Here is a 23,810-nt window from a genome sequence, read left to right on the forward strand (position 1 = left end):
CGCAATCATGACGTCACTTGTTGCACCTGTGCACGTCGTGCTGCGGTCATGATGGATCAATCCGGGTCTTTGTAGATAATATAACAAAGAGTAAGGTGTTTCACCTGCTCTTTTGTAAAGTCTCTTCAGATAACATTAATTAGTTGGGTCAGCAGAAGCTCAGTCTGAAGGGAACTGGATGGTTGCTGGTTCAAGTCCCAGTGTGGATCAAATCTGGAAATTGGACCGGTAGCTGGAGGGTGGCAGTTCACTTCCTAAGCACTGCTGAGCTGCTCTTGAGCAAGGCAATCAATAAAGAGGAAAAATGTAACTTCACAATTAGAGACTTCTTCTATGGTAGACAACTTTGCTCTGAGTATGAAAATAAAAAACATATATGAAATGTATAAATATACTGTGACAGGAGGATTCTGATGTATTAAGTCAATTTGATTTTGACAGTTTTCATTTTTCCAGACTTAATTGTGAAATTTTAATTCTAAGGAAGCCCTAAGCGGACATAAATCCATACAAAGTGATTCCGTTGCTTGTGAAAACGAATAATTCGGGTTGTTTCCTCGAGATCACGACTCATTTATGTCATAACTTCGGGATAACAACAACAACACTGCGTTTTCCTGTGACGAGTTAAGTTCTCAAGATATCGAGGAAATGACTGACATCAACTCGATATAACGGAAACAAAAGAGTAAAATCAAATGTAAGGATGCATGTGCATAGTTATGTTATTGTGTCTGAAAAACGGGTTATGATGATTTATATCACCTGGGGCGGTGTGATGGTTTAGCTTGGCAGCCTACTTGTGTGAATATCTATCGTAAGGTGTGGTCACCTTTCAAAACTTTGATGTGGATTTCCTTGTTGTTGACATGTTTGATGATGAAGAAATTCTCCGTTGACACTGACTTGCTTACATAATGATCATTTTATTGACAAACAAGTTACAGCATCGCCAGGCTCGCCATGGTTCGACCTGGGAGAGACACAGCCAAAAGTGATCTCTCCCCTTACACACAGAAACTCTGGTATTTATGGACACACCTCACAGGAGAACAACATAGGGACATCTGTTTGTTTTCAGGACACCCCTCTTCATACAACTGCAGGGGTTTCTGTCTTAGTCATATGTATGTCATATGTATGTCATAAACTCAAAGGACAACTCAGGTCACAGATACAATCTCTTGTCCAGAAGTCCCTGGGCAACTCTCTGGATACAGGGGCCCCATTGTATACATTCCACTGAGAGGGCTCCTAAATCTCCTTCAGATACTCCTGATGCGCCCATTGTAAACTTATATTACCTCTGTCCTGGTTACATCAGACACTTCAACTTAAATATCACTAACAAAATAAAAACCTTTGTGGCATGAAGTGTGCGTGTGATTTACTCTCCTTCAAAAGTTTCTGACTTCTCTTTCCCCTGCATGGACCCAAACATTTCACACTAGGCAGGTTCTGCTCACACATACAGGAGTTTATAAGAAGACAGTTCAGGCTGCTTGTAGGAACCAAACAAACCACTAGAGGGCGCCAGCAGAAAACTAACTTGTGCACCTTTACCTGATCATCATGAGTCATTTCACATTTTTCAGAAGCTACAATTTAATTCAGCTTAAACATTTTTGATCTCTTTTCCTGATGATCTTATATATTTATTGTTTTTTAAATGTGATTTTAAATGTTTAAATGTGTACATCAGCTCTGTCAGTCATTTTAAAGAAAACTGATAAAAATACAGAAGTGTTTGAAGTTTTTCATAATGTACTAAGTTAATAATGTGTTTTTTTTCCTTTGAAGAAAACAGTAATCAGCATAATCAACTTTTTAATTATTTAATTTGATTTTTAAGACCACTCATTTAACGGCTTATAACAATTATTTATGACCTATTTATCATGCTTTTAATAGAATTGAATTAGATTTCTTCCCTTAGACGTTTTTTAAACATTTTTCAATGAAGGTTGTTTCATCTTTTTGTGATTAAATCTCCATCAGTAGCTTTGTATGTTAATAATGTTTGTATGATGTGTGTGTAATTTATCATCTGCAACAATTCTCTTAATGAAACAGGATTTTAAAAAAACAACAAACACATTTTCAATTTGCTGTGTACGAAAAAATATTTTATTTTCATAAAAAACTCAACATTTTTATCAAAATCCTCCAATGTGATAAATTCTCAAAAAAGACTTTATACACTTTTGAAGATAAATATGTCAAAAAAAAAAAAAAAAGCTGAATAAATAGATAGGCTGCATGTAAAGTAATAAATTAACACTTCATTTCAGAGGGTAGAGGAGTGATACTTCACAATATCACAGATCAATAAATACACAAGTATAAAACAGCCAAATACATAAATAGGCAATGCATAATAAATATAAATAAATAAATAGATGTATTAATGGGGCAGATAAGATCATTTAGTTGGCGGTGAGCAGAGATGTAATCAGAAGGTCGGCTCTCATCAGATGAGTTTTGATTTCCTTCCTGATCAGCTCCCAGGCTTCAGCACTGTGACCCTAAAACACAAGACCACCATCAATATACACCATGGATAGATAGATAGATAGATAGATAGATAGATAGATAGATAGATAGATAGATAGATAGATAGATAGATAGGTAGATAGATAGATAGATAGATTTACCATTTGCTCGAGGACATGTGACAGTCTCTTGAAACTCATGTGCAGCTTCTTGTTGTGCTTCTTGTGGCCGTGGCTCCGGATCTAAAGAAATAAAGGAATAAATCTTGATTAGAGAGTGAAGGTGGATCTGTTAACGTGACCTATCCATCAGAGAGATTCAGTGTCACAGAAATGTCTCAAAGTTATTTTGTATATACTCACACAGGAGTGAAGGCCGTCAGCCTGCCGGCTCACAACGCCCAGAAAGCTGTCCACAGTTTTCTCCTCCCATGATGCAGAGCTGTGATTCTTATTGAGCAGGGTCTCCATCTCATTCAGAACCTGGACTGTGAAGCTGAGTTTATCCGCCGCCTGCAACAAGAAGAAGAACCATCAGGAGATAAAGACACAAGAAGAAGTATGGGTAACATTTGTGTCGCTTTTTGACACAACGTCAGAATAAAAATATGAGGAGAAAAAATCAGTGTTCATCTTGATATATTTGAAATGTAAAGTTAACATTAGTATGTGACTTACAGCTGCTTTGTCCGCCTGGCTGTACAGCTCATGAGGGAAGCTCACAGTGTGCTTCACTTCAGCATCCTCAGTGCTGTTAGTGGAGTTATGAGCCTGAAACACACACACACACATAAACACACACACATTACATAATGAATCACACACTCAGTATAAAGTCAGTCAGTGGAGATCTTTCTAAACAGCATCCTGTGAAGGTCACTCACCATGGTGTCCAGGAGATCCAAAGAGGTTTTACTGAACTGTCTGAATTTATGATCCATCCATTTGCAGCTCAGCGGGGAGCCTGCACTGAACACACCGAGGAACACACACACACACAAAATCCTGCCGAGCATTTTGAAAGAGTCTCAAAGTTTTCTTTTGTCTCTGTCTGAATCAGATTGGGATGTCTCCTGTTGTTCTGTCAGAGCATACCTGCACAGCTTCATTTATAGTGGAGCAGGAAGATTTTCGTTTTCCAGTTAACCTGTGGCAAGCAAACGTGGACTGCGGCTTTCACGCGCACAGGTGTAATGTCACACATTTCGGATTTGTATCTTAATGGCACAATTTTCCCACAATAAAAGATTAAACTAATAAAACACCCAGCCTCGATATCAGGCGACGTCTGGTACGTAACTTAAAAATCTAATTTATTGTAATATTATAAAAGCGTGTTTTAAATGATTAATTAAAATAGGATAAATTAAAATAAACATAAAGACACAAACAGCTTAATATTCTTTATTTTTGAATAGTTGTGACTATTATATATCGGAGATAACACGGCATTTATTATCTTGAATATTATCGTGTTTTTAAAGGATACATTGACAAAGAAACATGGGCTTAAAATGTAAATAATAATTATTAAAAAGTTAATTTTTAGAGCAACTTTCATACATCGGGATTAAATCAAAGTGCTTTACAATAAAGGGAATAAACACGACAGTAAAACCAATTATAGGCGAATTAAAAACAAGCATATAACACGATAAAACCAAGAATTTAAATTCATATTTTTTTAAATATAAAACCATTGTTTAAAAATATTTTTTCGCCTAATTCAACGTTTATTAATTAAATTTTGCGTCATGTGCAGATTATTATTTTATTTTTTTATGTCGTCATCACCTCCCTGTCAGTCTGCACGCGCTCAAATGAGAGTGATTTAAAAATGTATTATTTAATTTATTAAATAATTGTGAATGCATATTTTAATGTGCGTGAACATTCATAATAATGTACTGTAGGTACAAGACGACGGACGGTGTCCAGCAGCGGCCATAAAGGGGAAGTTCCCGCAGAAAGAGAAAATGAAAGAGTGACTGCGGCCTGCAGCTCCTCTGACGCTCCTTTCATTCACAGTAACTGCAGCTCTGTGGCATTTCACGTTGTTTTAATGAGAACTCGGAGGGTTCAACGTGAGAACCAGGCGCCCTATGGTCAAAGGGGATTCTCCTTTAACATTTAATTCATAAAACAGAAAAGCGCATTGTGTTTTTTTAACTCAGGCCTGAAGCCCACGAAGTGAGAATGATTCTTACTGTTGAGATAAGATAAAGCCTTTATTGAGCTCCACAGGTGTGTTTCAGGAGTTGCATCAGCACGAGGACAGAAAAGGCACAGAGGGAAACACTTATTAGATAAATTAGACTAAATAAAATCACATATTTGGAAGTCTGAAGTTTTGAGGTCTAGTTCAAGTTCAAGATGCTTCATTGTAACAACCGATAATGCCAAAGCAGAATTATCAGAACAATCACCAATAATTTGATTTAACAATTTTGTTATACCTTAATTTATACATATAGGGAAGGCCGCCCATAAAGGGGGGAAAAGGGGGAAAGCTTTCTGGGGCCCCGGTGCATGGGGGGGCCGTTTCAGGTTATGTAAATCAGAATTAGAATCAGAATCAGAATCGGGGTTTATTGCCAAGTACGTTTACACATACAAGGAATTTGACTTGGTGTATTGGTGCAAAACATTTAACAGGAAAAGGAGAACTAACAACAACTTAAATAATACAGTTTTAAATAATACAACATGGCCATCCTGACAATCTTTTAAAACCTAAATACTGAGCGTCTCTTATCAACACACACAAAAAATCACATTTTATTTATTGTTGCTTCTTTCAAAATGTGAATCTCCTCGTGTAAAAAAAATGGAATGATTATTTTTTGAGTGACATTAAAGTTTGTGGCGAGGTCATTGAACTTAGCTTTTAGGTCAGTAATGTCGGGCTGGCTGTAGCTCTACCAGGTCCTGCCATGGACTGTATAAAATATGACTTACATGTCTATGGGACCTGCACAAAGTCAGGACGCTAGAAAAAAGGTGACCTCAAAAGTAACTTGTAAGCAAACGCTTTTATAATAAGCTCCAAAAGCTGATCAGAGCCCGGCAGAGGAGAGGCTATAGAGGCTGAAGCGATAAAGCTACTGATCCAAAACGTGTGTGATGATATTATTTCATGATATCTGTGGAGGCCCATTCATTTAACATTTTAGGGTCTCAGCCATTTCTGTGGGCGGCCCTGCATAAAAGGTGAAAAGTCTCCTATTAAAATAGTTTAACTTGAGTGAATGATATCATACATTTTAGCTTTCCGTAGCCTTTTCTTTGTCAGTTGGCACTGTTGTTGTTCTGTTTCAGTTGTTTTATAGATTGTTTTTTAATAAGCTAACCACAACAATGATCCATAATGCTTCTGTGAATAAAACAAAAGCACTCAGAAGATAACACACAGATATTTATTTTCATTTGTACATCTTACATAATGAACGAGATGACATTAAAAAATAAAGACACCATGATAACAGTACTGTGATATTCTCACTTGAAAGTGACTTTATCTGCATACATCAAGACGACCTTGATAAGTAACCCTTTACTGTCTTTATTTCTCTTTAACTTCCGCACATTTTAAAAGTTGTGTTTGTATTGTGATTGTGTGTTTGATGCTACAACAGAGAGGAGAATAGAGCACAAATGAATGTGGAAAATGTCAGCAAAGGAGGAGTCTTCTTTGTTTTTAATTGAGGGGTTATTTCATGTGCTCGTGGTATTTCAACTGCATTAAACGATGAAATATCCGTTAAACAGTCGGAGCTAAAAGTGCAAACATGCTAAATGTTTTTCAGGATCAATGTCACATCCAGTTAAATCCTCAGAAATCTAAATTTGGAAATGTGTCGGCAACATGTTTATGTTTAATCTTGTCAGTAAATAACACAGCTTTGTTTAAAACTTCATTCTGATTGGTTAACAGAATTATACGCTCAGTTATAATCGAATAACAAACTGTTGCTATCAACTCAGCTGTTACATTTTAAAGTAGAGGTGAAACAATTATTTTCAATTCATATCATTTATTTCTTAATTAAGTAGCTGTGAGCAGATCATTAAAGTTAAATAACGGCCTGCTCACTGTACATCAGTGGTTCTCAACTCGTCTGACCCCAGGACCCGCCTCCAACTCCTCCAGAAACAACCCAAACTTCTGATATTTTCCGACCAATCAGATTAATTTCATGCAGAAAAAAAAATCAGGCTCGCAGTCGTTACAAAACATGTAACTAAAGGAAGAAACTGAACAAAACAATCGTGCTTAAAAAGCGCTTCATAGACTTTTGACAACTTTTTTTTTTTTCCAGTCACACATTTGAGACCCCCTGAAAGTGGCTCCACGACCAACTTCTGGGTCCCCCCTCCCACCAGTTGAGAAACCACTGCTGGACATAATCCTAGTCTTACAATCGAAAACATTCCTTAAACATGCCTCAGAACCCTTTGGATAAAAAAGTTTTATGTTCAATCACACGTCATTTAATGCTCTTTTCTAAGTTTTTTCAAAGCAACTTCTGTTTACCCAAATATAAATCAGTATCTAATGCTATAGTGTAACTCCCCCTTATGGTTATGGCAAAGGTTATATATATAAAACAGTCTATGTGACCCTGAATGAAAGACACACAAAGTGAAACATCGTGTAAAGCTTAAATTAAGTAGAAGGCACAATCAAAATGTGTTTATTAGAACATTCCCCATGCTGCGTCCTCCCATGTTTTGCACTTTGTTCCTGTGTTATGCTTCATTAGTTGTGCATCTGAGACAAAATGCTGGAGTGTGCTGACGAGCATTTCTAGTAAACATGATTCTTCTGACACCGACACAATAAGAATATTTAAAAAAATTTAAAAAGAAAGCACAATGAAAAAAAACAAAATGTGCCGGATAAGATTCTTGGCAAGGAACTGCTGCCGTTGTCCAGTCCTTTGTTTGATGTCGTGGCTGAGTGAGAAATCAGAGAGGTATTAAAGTCACTGTTCAGTAACAGCTGGCTGCGTTAAGTCAGCATCCCGAGGCTTAACGTGCCTCTGCATTAATGCAGACTCGAGCTACTGTAGCACTGTGGCTCCTACGTTTTCCTCTCCGGTTAGCAGGCGGCTCACTCATAATTGCACTTGAGGTTACTTCATGTAAAAGCTAGTTTTTTGTTTTAATTTCCAGTCACTCCGCTCTCAGCAGTGTTCTGTCGTGCTGAAAGAGAGCGGGGCAGGGATGCGCTCAGTCCTGAAGATCTCTCTCCAGGTATTTCTTCATCCGCTGACAGCGAGGACACGGGTCGTCGGGCGCCTTGCAGGCCAGGTGAAACACGGCCTTACAGTCCTTACACCTGGGTCGCAAACAAGAGGAAGGTATTTAAAATACAATGCAATTCTCCTAGATATAAAGTGAAAGCTAAATTGTTCAGATTTTCTTAGACTTATTAATGACTGATTATACGTCACACAATAAAATGAACGTAAGATCAAAATATGAATGACAGTCCTTAAGCAAACATTTTACATAAAGACTGTCTGAAATCAGAGGATTGAGCCTCCAGCTTTGAAAAGTGAGGTCAACATTGAAGTGCATTAAACATGTATTCCTCCTGTTGGCCACCAGGGAGCCACTCCTCTGATTTTAATTTTTTAAAGAAACCTAAGGGAAATTTATCCTACTTTTACCTACTTAGTTTATAGACTTGTTGCTTTATTTTGAGTTTCCATTAACACAGTATTTTGATATTTAAGATCTAATTCTTTTTTTTTCCTTCTCGTTCACAGGAAACACTTTTATTTTCTTCTTCATTTGTTTTTATCTTGTTTACATTCATTTATTAGTTTCATCTGAAGAGTTCACGGCTTGACTCTGACCTGTGCGTGTTTTTTTTTTTTACTGTGATAAGGTGAACAAGTACAAAACAGAGACATGACAATTAAAGCAACAGCAAATAAACAGGCAAAACAGAAATAAACAAAACAAAGAAACAAAGAAAATTAAAAAAAGATGTGTCAACATTAATGGAAAGAAGAAAATTTTACATATTATATATTATATATATATAAAAATAATAAAATAAAATATTTGGTGTTAATGTGGCCATCATAAAAATTTAAGATCTAATTCCAAGAAGAATAGACGAATGTTTTTTTACACAGTGACTTGTCAACCAGGATAGAGTCAAATTTGGTGACTTTAAAGTCCCAAATAACTTAAGATAAAAACTTTCAAAACGCCAAACGGGACCCTTCAAATCAGTCGTACACAAAGCAAAGGAAAGGTCGAAATCTAAACGTGTATAGCTTTTTTGTTTTAGAAATAAAGACAATTGTGTATTATAACAAATAAACTTTAAACTTATGAGCTGAACAAACCCTTTAAAAAGCAAAAGAAAGAAGCCGTGTGGTATAAAGTCAAACCGTTTCTTTGCCTCAGTATACTGGAAACAACGTCAAGCCTTCCTAATAGAGCAGAAGAACTGAAATATATTCCACACACACACATTAGCTTTTAGTCTAGATTATTTTTGTCATGACTATAAAATTAGCCGAGAGAATCAGGAAATAGTGTGACCAAAAGGCATGATGGAAAAATATGACAAAGACAAAGAAGTGGAAGAAGGACGTTTTCCACAAGTCAACAGAATAAGGAGAAAAATCAATGAATGGAGACAGGTGTGATTAACGCCCTTTGTTTCCTGTCGGCTTTCTGGTGGATTCGTTACTTGAAAGAATTAAGACTTGGGTGGATGACATAATGACGTGAGGCGAGGGGGGGGCGGGGAAATGAACAGCATAACATACCTGGTGGTGATTTCAAACTGGAAGGGAAAGATGATGTCATCGGCGTGGCATGTCTGACAGATGAAGCCTCGCTGGGTGCACAGATCGCAGTGGAACACGTGGTTGGAGGCGTGCTGCAGCAGTGTGAGCAGGTAGTTCGCATATTGGTCCTCAGCTATCTGCCGTAAGTCCATGACGCTGTACAGGTGGCTCGACTCCAACATGTACGACCGCTGTTCCATTCTACAAGAGAACAAATAAATAACAGATGTATTCCAAGTTGGAGAAGAATATCAGAAAATATCTAATGCACATGCACACGCACCTGGCTTGGAGTTTCTTGCAGGCTCCGCTGCGGCAGGTGAACAGGTAGTCTCCGAGCAGACGCAGCCTCTGTCGCAGGTTGTGAGCCTGAGCCATGGGTTCGGCGTGAAGCATCAGATCGGGGTTCAGCTGCTCCACGTTCAGCAGAGGCTCGTGCTCCACCTGAGCCAGCAGCCGCAGCGCCTTCTTAGACACCTGGACAGACGCACAGGGATCACACTCATGGGGGTTCAGAGTATAATGAAGGTGCGGACGATGAGCCAATCTTAAATTTATAAGACTATGAACAGACCTCAAGATTGTCAGCCTGGCAATGGGACAGCAAGCTTCTCTTCACAAGAATCTTTCATTTTGTATTTTTTTTATTAACATCTAGAGCCTACATTACCCACAATGCACCACAACACCTCACCGTTTGTTCAGAGAATCTGGAGTGTTATGCTAGTAACACTCAGCCTTCAGCAGAGATGACGAGGCTAATGACGTCTGGTCCAAACTAATTGACACAGACTCAAATGACATCACTTGAGTCCCCCCCTTCAGACATGCAACACAAGCACTGATACAATATCTGATAACCACGGTTTAAGTGAGGTCCTATCAACCTGTCAGTTTTGTGCCACACCTACCTCTCGCTGTGTGAGGTCCCAGTTGTGCACCATGCGTGAAGGGATGACGGTGGTGTCTCCATGGTGACAGGAGTCACAGTAGTACTGGCCTGAGAACTCGCACAGCCTCGCTCTGCTTCGGCACGGGCCAATCTGCCTGGGACACCCTGTGCAGGACACGCAGTAGATAAACCTCTGAGACCTCAAAACACAAGCTCATATAAAGAGCTCACACACTCACGATCAGACCTGAAGATCATTTAGAGCTTAAAAAGACGAGATATTGCACATGTTGTGATCTGTTTCCACCAGCTGGACGGATATTATTAAGGAGTGTATTTTGAGGAAATAGGAAATAGGAGGATGGGTTTAAATAAATATCTGATGTGCTTTCATGCCATTAACTGATTGAAACAGACAAGTTTGACAGCTCACCTGCACACCTGAAGCCCTGAGCATCCAGACCCTTCTCTGACGGCACGGCACACAGATGAACCAGAAACGCTCCGTCTTCCTTCAGTCTGTGCTGCACCAGTCTGTGCAGGTTTCCGTTCACCTCCGGTTGCCCTACGGCTGATTCCCCGGAGACCCCGTCCTCCCCGCACTCTAGGTACGCGTCCAGAGCTCCACGGATCAAAACTCTCCAGGAGCGAGCCTCCTCCGGGCTTTCCGCCCTGAGTTTGAGTGTCTCCTTGACGGTCAGGAGTTTGAAGAAGGCCGGTCCTCCCATGGAGACGTCTGGCACCACGTCCCGGATTTCCTCGATAGAGTGGTTTAGCCGCAGGAGCTTCCTCCCCTCCCGTACCTGAAAGCCTTTCAGAGCCTCCAAGGAGAGGGAGAAGACCAGAGGGGCCCACGTTCGAGCCTCGGGATCTGTGGAGAAGTACAAAACGGCTTCTTTGATGGCATCTGTTTCCAAATCAGCAGTCCGAGTCCAGTCGAAGTCCTGCTGAGGAGGAGGAGCCTCCTGCACACCGTTTGACCTCACGTCAGAGGACGATGACCCTCGCTCAGGGCTGGAGAGGCCGGAGGACGGGGATGACACATCCACACCGTTCTCCGGCTGCAGCACCTCCCACGTCTCGTCAACACGAGACGCAGGCCGACATTTGTTGACAGCCTCCACTATGCGTTCCACCCAGTCCTCTGCCCCATCTCCGTTTGCGGCCCGGAGGTACAGGTGCTTCCCTTGAAAGACCAGCTCGAAGCGGCCCTCGGGCGAGGTGACGCGAGCATCCTCGCATCTCAGCAGGGAGCAGTTGTCGTAGCACGCCCGCTCCTCTGCGTTGAGGTACATGCGGAACTCAAACGGCGACAGCTCGCAGTAGTAGTCTCGCCAAATCCCCACAGCGCCTCGACGCTCCAGATGACCGAGCTTCAGCAAGCCCCGAAACGGGTTGGGGATCCCTGACAGACGCAGACAGAGAAATATGTTAGAGCAAGTTGCAATTTCTGGTTTGTCTTCTAATGTGGGAACTGGATTACTCAAAACTGCTTTAACAACAACAACAATAAACAAATGAAACAGGATTTTTTTGCTGTCCTAAAGGATAATGGCATCATCGTCTCATGTATCTGAAGTTTTATTGAGATCATGAATTCACCATGTTTTGAAGTTGAACCTTGAGTGTTACTTTTTTTTTTTATGTGTCTTTAAATTTGAGGTTTTACACATTTTTTCCTCTCTCTTAAAAAAAAGAGGTTTATATAAAGTTAACTGGTGACAAATGTATATAAAGTATATATAAATATAAAAAGAATCTCATTCCAAACATTCAAAATGTAAACCTTCCTCCACATGTTTAGCCCATCCTTGACATCAGAGCATTAACAGCTCCTGTACATGTTTATTACATAAATGAATGTTTGGAAAATCAAACAGTTTAAGATTACATCATTCTCTGACTATCTTTTATCTGTTGTGTTGCAATGCTTTATATTTCAGAGACAATCATTCTGCCTAATGAGGAATAACCTGTTAGCATATTGATTTCCCCTTTAGGTAGTTTTCAGTCAGGTATCTGTTGACCTGATGGACTGAGGTAATTCTGGAGTTCTCCCTGGCACACTGCCCCTGTTCGACAGTTTGACAACAAATGCTTCACATTTCAGGCATTTCCCTGTTATGATGCAGCGTCACTGAACTTTCTAATTCCTTCTGCTCAACTCTCCTTGGAGGTGACGTCTTGTAAGAGAGTAATCTTTATGATATGTCAATAAAGATGATGTAACAGCAACTGGGTGTTTCCTATCGTAAAGCTAGAAATCACTTGCTGTAATGTCACGGTCTGGGCGTGGTTAAAGCTGAGAGATTCCAATTCCAAAATTTCCAGTCCTGCAGGAAATTTCAGTCCTATATGAACAGCAGCTAATTAACCAGTCAATCAGAAATATGTGGATTTGCTTGGAAAGATGACACATTTCCTGTTTTGTTTGTTTGTCCAAAAGGCAATATACTGTATGATAAATATATATGATATGCAATAGGGCTACATGATTAATAACATCTCAGAATAAGCTGCACTCAGGTCAGTCTGTCCCAAACATAGACGAGGTGTAGCTTAAAGTTTTCCGAGGGAGACCCCGAGGTGCAGTATTTACTCAAAAGTTGAAAAATAAGAATCTTGTGAGAGAATTGTGATCTCACTTCTCAGGGAGAAAAGTCGTGATTCACATTTTAGCAGGAATCGTGCAGCCCTAATATGCAAGACTTTTCATTCCACTCAGGGAGAGAGAATACCTATCTGTCTGCGATGGACGACACTGGGAGCTGACTGAGAGACCTTCGGCTCAGCGGGAGGAGGCTCCTCCTCGTCCTCCGACTCCTCCTCCAGATGGGGCTTGTAGATGTCGTCCTCACAGATCCAGGAGCGGGAATGCTGCAAAGTAAAGTGGAAGTTTTTTTTTAACTCTTTGCCACCTAAAAAGTGAGAAAAAAATCTTGTCTGATTCATTGAGAAGTAGAGTGTCTCTTTTGAAGCTCTAACTTTGTGTTCATTAGAGATAAATCACCAGTAGTGACATGAAAATATATATGGTCATACTAATATCTGATTAATTAACTACTTATTACAGATACAAATGTGCACTTTTACAGTGTAAAAAACACTGAAAATGTGTGCTCCAACAGGCTGTTTGGAGATTTTCCCTTCGTGACATCACAAAGGGCAGTAACCCCTCCCCCAGGTGGATGACACTCCCACAGCTAGGTGTTTGTTCTGCCCTCTGAGTCTGCCTTCTCACCGTAAACAAAAGGACATGGATCAAGTCACCCAAGCCCTTCCAGAGAGGGGGCGTGGTCACACACAGCTCATTTACATTTAAAGGTACAGACACAGAAACAGCCTGTTCTGAGCAGGGCTGAAATAGAGGGGTTTATAGGCATGATCAAATACAGGATCAGAGTGGATTTAGAACAAGACACTACACACACATGTTTTGGGGACACCTGAGACTTATTGAAACTTTTTGGACAGGAGAGAATATGATCTTTAAGTCAATCAACATCTGTCCAACATCCAGCATGTAGTGAAGGGAACACCACGGTGCTGCTGAGTGTTAGTCATGTCAAAGTTGAGGTCTGCTTCTCATGTGACTTTTGGGTTAGTAATGTGAGCACTGTGACAAACAACAATGTCTGATCTCTCTCTATTAAGGGGTCAGGCTGGCCAAAAGTACTAATATGTCACTATATTCACGCCCATCATGTGGCAACAACAGAGAAACACTTTATATCCTGAATGTGTCCTGGATGTTTAAGGGTTCATGACACTCACTTTCTGTCATTAATTCAATTATTTCCAAACGTTCCTGTCTTTAATTTCTCAATCTACAGACACAAGAACATCTTGTACACTCCATAACACAAAACCTGTACTTTTTCAGTAGATACTTAAAATGGTATGTACTGATTTATGGCGCACACAGTTCTACTGTTTACTTTGCTTTCCATTTAAATATGTTGCTGTTGTTCTTTGTTGTTCAATAAGCAAAATAAAATAAAATAATTGTGCATTTCATTTGATTTTAGAAGTCGGAAATTCTGAGTTGCCAGTCGGATATTTCATCAGGAACGTCCCCTAAAGTCAGAACTCCAACTTGGAAACTTAGAGAACCTTTTAGTAGCCCAAGCTTAAATCCAGCATGGCTGCTACGTGCATCAACAGTAAAATATAAGCTGTACATTAAAGTGTTTATCAGCAACCTAGTCTTGTTTTTGTGTAATTAAATCGTTTACACGGATGGTATCGTCCAAGTTCTACCTGTGGACATGTTGTCATGTGACCTTCACGTGCAAACTACAATGTAGTGTGTTGTTATCGGCTTAACAAAGCCATTTAGCTAACAAAAGAAAGCTTCTCCTGGAGGGGTTCATGTTGCTTGTCTGACTTGTTTGTCTATACTTGAACGCAGTCAACTCGGATGTGACGTCACTCCCAGCTCCGACTTCCGATGTAAACAGAACACACCATGAATCAAGTTTGTTCACGCCTACTAGGAAATGAAACCCTGGTTTGATCCACCGTAATCATTTTCTGCTTTAGTGGGAAAAAAATGAGGCAATAGCCCACAATTTTCCATACTTTACTGTACTAAATACCCCGTGTTAATTTTACACTGTGTCCCAGTTTTAGGAGTCAGACTGACAATTTGTCATTTTTCTTGGTGGAAAAAGTCAAATAATGAATCAGGACAAGGGTTATTGCTTACTTCCCAAATCTGTAAAACCTCAAACGCAATAAAAAAGCTTTTTTTTTTACGACAGACTGGAGTGTTTGAGGGAAAGACTTAAATTATACACTATGATGAAATTTCAAACATTCAACATTAAATGAGGCCGGGTGTAGGAGCCATAATGTGTATTTTTACCTCTGTTGATTATTTGTGATTATTAAAAGAGGGTGAGTGGGTTTGAATATTTTCTGTTGACCCTCATCATCATCATCTTTTAGACTTTTGTTTAGAATTGTATTTTTCACTCCTTTGTTTAAGAAATCAACAACCTTATCTGGACTTTTAATTTTATTTTGATACGAGCGAGTCACAGGTACACGCCCACTTAGTCTCTGTGCAGCATTCTCCAATTTTAAGCCGCCGCAACACCGGGTAATGCCGTACACTCTCTTAACCTTTGAAGTTTTATTAAAAAAAAACTGCTGGTATTGCATGTGTTTGAATGGTCTAAAATATGACTACTATAACTTTGAAAAGATGCGCTACTTGGCCAGATAGCCGTCTAAAAAGATGTTTTAATCTCAAGTGGCTTCCAAGTAAAAAAGTATAAACATATGTGACAGTTATTCTTAACTAAAGTATGGTGGTCATGAAGGTCAAAACAAACATTGCATATCACACATTGGCATTAACCTTTGCTTTTTGTGTGAAATGTCATGCCATGTGAAAAGAATACCAAAGCACACGAGTGGCTGTGGTAGAAACCAAATCTGGTTCCAGTTCCTGAAATGCTGCGTTTTCTTGATTATAGTTGTTGGGTTTTAACCTCCGAGCTACCGTAAAAGTGCTGTTTGTGTGTAGGTGTACTTACTGATAAAGAGTCCGAGGATAACTTCCTGCTCAGGATGCTGGAAGATCGACGTACGCCTTGATTAACTGAAGACTCAGAGGTCTTCTGCTCTGACGTCGCTGCTTCTTTCCCTTCCTGCTCAGGACTCGCCTCGGCTCTGGTCGTGGTAACTTCCTCTGCAGGCTCGCTGACTGTCGAGAGCACGTCTGTGTCCGAGTTGATCTCAGAAGATGTACAAATGCACGCTTCAAAAGAAGAGTTGCCATTGTTCTCATCAGATGATGGCAGTTCGGGGGATGTTTGTGGCTGCTCTGAATCAGACAGAGCAGAGTTCTGGCTTTGGTCTCCGGGTGGTGTAGTAGGAGCGGGGGCCTCGCTGTCAGAGCCGCTGAAAATGGCCGTCTCAGAGAAGTGATCTGGACCCGTGCTGGAGACAAACGAGTCTTCATGCATGGAGTCCTGACTGCATTGGCCACTCTCCCTGAACTCAGTCAGAGAACTGCAGAGAGAAGGATTTTTTTTGAGAAGTTATTTCTTGAGCCATTCTTTTGCTTTTATTAAACAGGACAGCTGAAGAGAGATAGGAAATGTTGGGAGGAGAGAGTGGTGGATGACATGCAGCAAAGGGCAAAACTAAAAGCCGATGCAACAAGGACTATCGTCTCTGTATGTTGGGCATGTGACATAACCTCTAGGCTATCTGATGCCAACTTGCTATTGACAAGTACCTCATACAACCCCAATTCAGAAATACTGAACAATCCCTTCAACCTAATAAAAATGTACAGTTTTAACCAGAAGTTAGACAGAAAACAAAACTGCCTTGTGTGTGTGTGATGAGCAAAAGGGTCGTGATTACTTGACAAAGGATGAGAAATTTTGTAAATATTGAATATCAGCTGCCATATCCTTTAAATGCTGTACTTCAACAAACCCAAAGACACCACATAAAACCGTTTTTTATGTTATGCGGCCGAAACACTCTAAGCTCCACAGTCAATGTGAAAATTGTATTGTCCAGCCCATCCTGCTCTACTGTTCCACCTGCTTCTTTAACATGCTCACTGGGTCAAACTCACACGTGTCACAAACATAGCTGCCAAATTAATTGGTCTCCCCACACCCACACTGTCAGAGCTCAATCTCAAGGCCATCTCACGCATTGCACTTACAACAGCACTGGACAACACACACCCACTCAACTGCCACTTCCCCATTATGCCCTCGGGACGCAGGCACAGGTCCCTGTTGTGCAGGAGCGCTCGATATGGCAAACGCCTGGTGCCTGCAGCCATAGCAGCCCTCAACAAAAGGCCAAAATAAAAACACCCCAGTCCCACTCTGTCTATATATCTGTATGCATGTTATCTTGTTGTGTTTGTCCATCTGTGACTATCTGTCGGCGTGCTGTCCATAACTGTACTGTGAAGTGGAAAAGGATTTCCCCTTGGGGACAATAAAGTAAAGTCTAATATGCCATTATACTGTACATCACAACAATGTTATAATGATGTTCAGTGTATTTTAGCACAGCATTACAACGTTTCCAGAAGGGAAACATTTTCACCTGTTACTGTTAATGCCAGTTCAGCAGTGGACTGACTCCGCCGCACCATTACACCTCTATGTGTTTAATATTAAAAATAAGGCATTATAAAAGACATTATAAAAAGGGCTAAAGATACACTTACTCTTTCTGTATCCTCTTGCTGCTGCTGCTATGGTTGACAGTAATTGGCATTTCCAGGTCAGATGATGAACACTGCTCTCCTGTGGGGCTGCGGGGGTCCTGCCCCTGCAGGAGGCTATCGGAGCTCAAACTGGAGGAGAGCTGAGAGGAGCCTGTGGTGTCCAGGCTTAAATTAGATGAGTTTAACGTAGTCCTTCCCCCTTGTGATCCATTCGACCCTCTGCTTACCAGCAGCCCCAGACCTCTCTGCAGATCCAGAGCATCTGAAGAGCCTGACGACTGAGACACAGTATCCCATGAGTCTTTATACACAGACTTAGAGGTGGGAAGGTCTCCGCTTTTAATGGGCAGGTCAAGAGAGTCCGCCTGGGACAAGGGGACGAGTCCAGCCAGACCCAGAGGCGTGTTGGTCCATTCGTTTAGCACAGCTGATTTGTAAGAAAGGCTGAATGTGAGCGAAGCTAGACCCTGGAGGTAGCTGAGGAGAACCTCCCGTTCCTCTGCGTTCAGGAGCAAGGCACTGGGCTGGTAGTGGGCCCGCAGCTTGGAGTCCTCCCGGAACAGAGAGGCGAGGTAACACTCCAGCAGGCCGTCGTTCAGGGCGAGTCGCAGCCACGCTCGACAGCGACCCACGTCCGTGCCCACGAAGCTGAGTTTCTCCAGCTCTGTGATCACATCACTGCGGATTAAAAAGAGAGAGTTAGGAGGACGTTTTACTTCATGCTTTAAGAGACAAATACCTTCATCATTGATTCACTATTTTTTTTGTTGCATCAATGAATAAATGAATGCTTAAGCGGCAATCAAAGTAGCTGCAAATTAATTTCTCTTAGCTCTCATTCCAGCATAAATGTTTCTTTACCGGTGGGTAACTGTCTTGAGAAGGCTCCAGAAGAAAGGCTGAGGGAGGGGTCCTCTGTCTCCTTTCTTGCTCCGGCCCCCAGCCTCCAAGCGGATGTACTTGGTCTTGATACCGTGGATGAAGATGGCCTCAAGGGCACAGCAGAGGAGGTTAGCGTCAGCATCGTCACTGGTGACCACGGTGTCTGACGTCACGTATCGCTTCTGCAGGGCCTTTAGAGACTGTGCCAACTTCTCTTTGATCTACGTGACAGCGAGAAATAAATAACATCAGCTTCCTTGTTTTTTTTAATTTCAGGTTCTATCTGTAAAGGTGTGGTTATCGAGCAGGTTGGCTACTTCATTAATTTTCTGAAAGAGACACATCAGTTTTATTTGCAGTAAAGCACATAGGGCGCATGTTCTCTGCATTCCAGTCTACAGTGAGAGGAGGACTAAAAGAGTAGAGTGAGGTCAGCGGCCATGAAGGTCTTTAGATTACCTACGGTCACATGAAACTGTCAGCTGACATCTAATGACACAGAACATAAACCTTTAACAAGCAAGCCTTTTATTATGCAAACAGGTTGCTTAACAGTTTGAGAGGCCGTCGTCGGTCTGCTGGTTCTCCACTCTGAGCACTGAAGCACTCTTCTCTTTGCGTGCTTGACTTGGCAGTGTTTGTACAGGACAGCTAAAAAAAAAAGCAGGACCTGTTCCTTGCCTGACTCTGAGTCACATACTCTACTTCAGCTAGCCAGTGTACACGTTCTGCAAAGCCATGTTGTTATATATACTGTATTAAATGAGCCATGGGTACAGAATAATCTGCTAACTAACTCGCAAACTCCGCACTCATTCTGGATCTAATACCCTCCCTTAGTATTGATAAAATGATCTGCGACTGAATGACATCAGGGAAAAAAAGGAGATCTTTATTGTATGTGTTTGATTCATTATGCATTCATCAGAACGTGGTACTCTGTGATATCAGGAGATTAGGAGCAAAAAAATGTCCTTGTGTATGGAGGATGACGGTCTGTTGACATGCTAGAAACTAAATCTGTGAACGTTCACTGCAGCATCATGATCATCACCTACTTCACTGTCGAATGCAATCGGATACAGTTAACTACAGAGACTGACCGATTTATAACCAATCCAGAAGAAAACAGAATTTGTTGTGTGAGTTAGGGGGCGGATTCAGATCAACGTTTATTGTTTCTATGCCAACATGAGGGCTGTTCTCTTTGGAAATATGACCTTTAATTGTGCAGGTATATATTTGTAAAAATGAGTTGTGCTTCAGCAAAGCAGCTCTTTGACTTATTTGCAAAACTTGAGGAATGATATAGGACATGTTTTAACATGCAATTTTGTAATTCAATAACATGTTTGACCAATGCATCTATACTTCTGATGTCTTGTAAAGCTATTAGGCTGTGGCACACAACACATATATAACAAAGAGTTGTTATCATAAAGCATAAAGTTGGTCACCATGTTCCTGCTGAAAGTGGTGTCATCTTGAACCCTGCTGAGTACAGTTACAACAGAACATTTACAACATATCCTACTTAAATGTCACAAGCTGACTATGTCAATTGAGCCAACAAGGTCAGTGAAAAACCTTAAGCAGAGGTACCACATAACAGCAACACAGAAAAGGTAGGCAGAGCTGAGGTAACAGTAACATGACTGCTGCATAAAGAGAAAGGCTTGTAGTCCTACCTGTTTGACATCTTTAGCCTCAGGTGGCATTTCTGGCATCTGTGTGGCTAGCATGGCACCTCCTGGGAAGGTTTACTCCCACATGGCATGCTAAATAAAAAAAATACAATCTCTGAAATATCAAAATGTTAAAGCAACTCTCATAACCACATTTACTGTCCCTTGCTTTCCTGTTTCAATGACCTTTGACTGCAATTTGTGCAAGCTTGTGAGCCCTGACAGGCACACAAAACATGTGATAAAAAGGAAACAGTTTTCCCCCTTCCCGTCGCCTTGAAAGCAGCATATTTGCTACAGAGCGATCATTACATTTTCCATCACAAGACAGTACTGTGTGACATATCTGCAATTTCATGGTTTCACTGAGTAACCATTTTGTAGCGGAGTCATGTGAGGAGCCGAATAAAGAGGGTGTCTGCAGGGAAGTAGCTTCAGCATTCAACTTCCCCAATCAGAAAAACACCATGAGAGCAAATCAGAACTCGGAGAGCATGCCATTCAAATTCCCTGACATGATCACACCAAGAGAAGATAAATACTTCTAATGCCAGGCTTCTGATAAAAAAAAAAAAAATAGGGTTACTTATCAACAATAGGAATGCAAGTAGCTTGAACTATGTCCTTTGTAGTATGACCCTTGACCCTTAATTATACTACTTTTGTTGCCAGATCTTCTCATTTGCATTTGCGCTTTTCTTGAGGTATTGATTAAAGTTGTTGTTGCAGCAAAAAAAAAAACTATGATTAACCTGCAAACTGCAGAAACTCTCCTAAAACTTTTAATTCATGTGTCATCAGAAAGTTATTGTGACAGTAGATGAGCTGTTGTCAGCAAGATGACAATCTCTTCTGACAGGGTCTAAAACCAAGGTTCTGAAAATGCTGGGTATCCTGTGGGATGACAGTGAACTCAGGAAGTGTGCTTCTAATCTTTATCTTTATATACGTGTTTTTACTGAGATTAAATGCTGACTATAGCAGACTAACTTTCTGCTCGTGTGTGTTAAAGAAAGCCTTTTAGATGTGCAATTAAAGACCACTTTTTCACAGTTCACGTTGTAAAGGAAATGGCCATTTAGATTAAATAAAATGAAAAGCTCACGTGTATTGTGTTGTGAGTTTAGAAGCCTACATTAGTGGGACAGATTTAAAAATACTTTTTTTTGCCTACTGCAATTGCACTTTATAACGACTCTCCTTTAAGTAAGGACAGAAGACATTTAAACTTTAGCCTGAGCTGCATATATCAAATATCAAACTGTATTGTGGGCTCATGTTTTTTTGTATGGGTGGGATATGTATGTATATATGTGTTGTGTGTTTGTATGTATATATGTGTTGTGTAGTGTGTTTGTATGTATATATGTGTTGTGTTGTGTGTTTGTATATATATATATATATATATATATATGTGTTGTGTGTTTGTATGTATATATGTGTTGTGTGTTTGTATGTATATATGTGTTGTGTGTATATATGTGTTGTGTGTATATATGTGTTGTGTGTTTGTGTTGTGTGTTTGTATGTATGTGTTGTGTGTTTGTATGTATATATGTGTTGTGTGTATATATGTGTTGTGTGTATATATGTGTTGTGTTGTGTGTTTGTATATATGTGTTGTGTTGTGTGTATATACGTGTTGTGTTGTGTGTTTGTATGTATATATGTGTTGTGTTGTGTGTTTGTGTGTATATATGTGTTGTGTTGTGTGTTTGTATGTATATATGTGTTGTGTTGTGTGTTTGTATGTATATATGTGTTGTGTGTTTGTATGTATATATGTGTTGTGTGTTTGTATGTATATATGTGTTGTGTTGTGTGTTTGTGTTGTGTGTTTGTATGTATGTATGTGTTGTGTGTTTGTATGTATATATGTGTTGTGTTGTGTGTTTGTATGTATATATGTGTTGTGTGTTTGTATGTATATATGTGTTGTGTTGTGTGTTTGTGTGTATATATGTGTTGTGTTGTGTGTTTGTATGTATATATGTGTTGTGTGTTTGTATGTATATATGTGTGTTGTGTTGTGTGTTTGTATGTATATATGTGTTGTGTTGTGTGTTTGTATGTATATATGTGTTGTGTGTTTGTATGTATATATGTGTGTTGTGTTGTGTGTTTGTATGTATATATGTGTTGTGTGTTTGTATGTATATGTGTTGTGTTGTGTGTTTGTGTTGTGTGTTTGTATGTATGTATGTGTTGTGTGTTTGTATGTATATATGTGTTGTGTTGTGTGTTTGTATGTATGTATGTGTTGTGTTGTGTGTTTGTATGTATATATGTGTTGTGTGTTTGTATGTATATATGTGTGTTGTGTTGTGTGTTTGTATGTATATATGTGTTGTGTGTTTGTATGTATATGTGTTGTGTTGTGTGTTTGTATGTATATATGTGTGTTGTGTTGTGTGTATATATGTGTTGTGTTGTGTGTTTGTATGTATATATGTGTTGTGTGTTTGTATGTATATATGTGTTGTGTGTTTGTATGTATATGTGTGTTGTGTTGTGTGTATATATGTGTTGTGTTGTGTGTATATATGTGTTGTGTTGTGTTGTGTGTATATATGTGTTGTGTTGTGTGTTTGTATGCTGGCTGCTGGAACACCTACATTTCCCTGCTGGGATGAATAAAGTTGATCTGATCTTAATCTATCCTTAATGTGACGACCAGGAACGAACTCGATAATAAATTAAAAAGCCAAAATGTTTAGAAAAACAAAAACAAAAAAACATATTTTACAATCCAAAATGCATGCACAACAAATATTTGTCAAATTACAGGCAATCATGGTTAAAGATTATATTAGAAAACATGATATCTAAAGAGAGAGAAGATGTTGAAGACGGTGCAGAAGAATTCAATAAAGTGTGTTGACAAGTTGAGCCGAGACAAACTGTAACATTAGCCTCTTATTTGTGCATTTTAACTCGACTAAAAGAGCAAAACATCGCTATTCAATACAAAGTAGAGCAACACAAGCGATGTAAAGCATTGTTATAACATGACATTCACGGTGAAGTAGTAGAAACATGATCTGCACAGGCTTTGAGGGTTAACTAGCTCGATTAGCTTCCCGGCTAGCCAGTTAGCTTCCTTACCGACAGTGGATCCCCCGCCGCCGCCTCAAAACAACGGGCGTTCTCTGTGTATTACAGTAACCATGGTAACTGCACGTTTAGCGGAGGTGAACCCATGCGGTCGCTCTCCATTTCTGCTCGCATATACATCAAAAAAATAAAAAAAAACGTACAAAAAAAAGCGTTTAGGTCACAATTTGCTCCTCGAGAGGTGAGACCGCTCTCCTGTGTCACCAGTGGCCCCAGAGCAAGCTGAGAACAGATGCATCATGGGAAATTGACTGAGCGGTGCTGCTTTCAATGAATTTCAGAAAAACAGAACAACGGGAGTTACAATCAGAGAGACGTACAAAACTGAAATAAATAGACATGAAATATTTGCTACATGCTGCTTTTTTTTTTTTTTACACATGTAGACCTGCTTACATTGTGACTGCTTTGTTAATAAGGTATAGGCCACATAAGCCTGTACCACTTCAAATTCAACGATCTCCCCCCTTAAAAACGGAATTTGTGTTTTTCTGTTTTATTTACTTTGGAAATACCCGGTCGCTTAAATCGTGGAATAATCAATTAAACACAATGCTTCATACCGTGAGTGTCAAACACACACTGCCGGAGTTAAAGCGAAATTGAAGCTGCAGTTAAGGTTGTCACTGTAGTTTACGAGTGAAACTCAAACGTCACACAGCTTTCAAGGCGTGCTGATGTTGATGTTCCCGTCGCTGCTGACACGTGAGGACTTCG

General features: G+C 40.1%; 2 protein-coding genes across 2 annotated transcripts; both read right to left on the reverse strand.

The window, feature by feature from the left end:
• Positions 1–2,081: 2,081 nt before the first annotated feature.
• Positions 2,082–3,508, reverse strand: LOC114920167 (interferon a3-like). Its single transcript, XM_029276813.2, has 5 exons — positions 3,377–3,508; positions 3,171–3,263; positions 2,856–3,005; positions 2,655–2,735; positions 2,082–2,525 (listed from the first exon to the last, which is right to left on the reverse strand). The coding sequence occupies exons 1-5, from the start codon at positions 3,506–3,508 to the stop codon at positions 2,427–2,429; spliced, it is 555 nt and encodes a 184-aa protein (XP_029132646.2). The 3' UTR covers positions 2,082–2,426.
• A 2,386-nt stretch (positions 3,509–5,894) lies between these two features.
• Positions 5,895–23,301, reverse strand: plekhm1 (pleckstrin homology domain containing, family M (with RUN domain) member 1). Its single transcript, XM_020630814.3, has 11 exons — positions 23,085–23,301; positions 19,983–20,072; positions 18,274–18,515; positions 17,413–18,090; positions 15,743–16,220; positions 12,938–13,076; positions 10,633–11,604; positions 10,219–10,364; positions 9,591–9,784; positions 9,287–9,508; positions 5,895–7,833 (listed from the first exon to the last, which is right to left on the reverse strand). Exons 2-11 carry the CDS (start codon positions 20,034–20,036, stop codon positions 7,725–7,727), a joined length of 3,234 nt encoding a protein of 1,077 aa, XP_020486470.2. The 5' UTR covers positions 20,037–20,072; positions 23,085–23,301; the 3' UTR covers positions 5,895–7,724.
• Between the last annotated feature and the right edge of the window lie 509 nt (positions 23,302–23,810).

Source organism: Labrus bergylta, chromosome 21 (genome assembly GCF_963930695.1).
Source record: "Labrus bergylta chromosome 21, fLabBer1.1, whole genome shotgun sequence".
Classification (NCBI taxonomy): domain Eukaryota; kingdom Metazoa; phylum Chordata; class Actinopteri; order Labriformes; family Labridae; genus Labrus; species Labrus bergylta.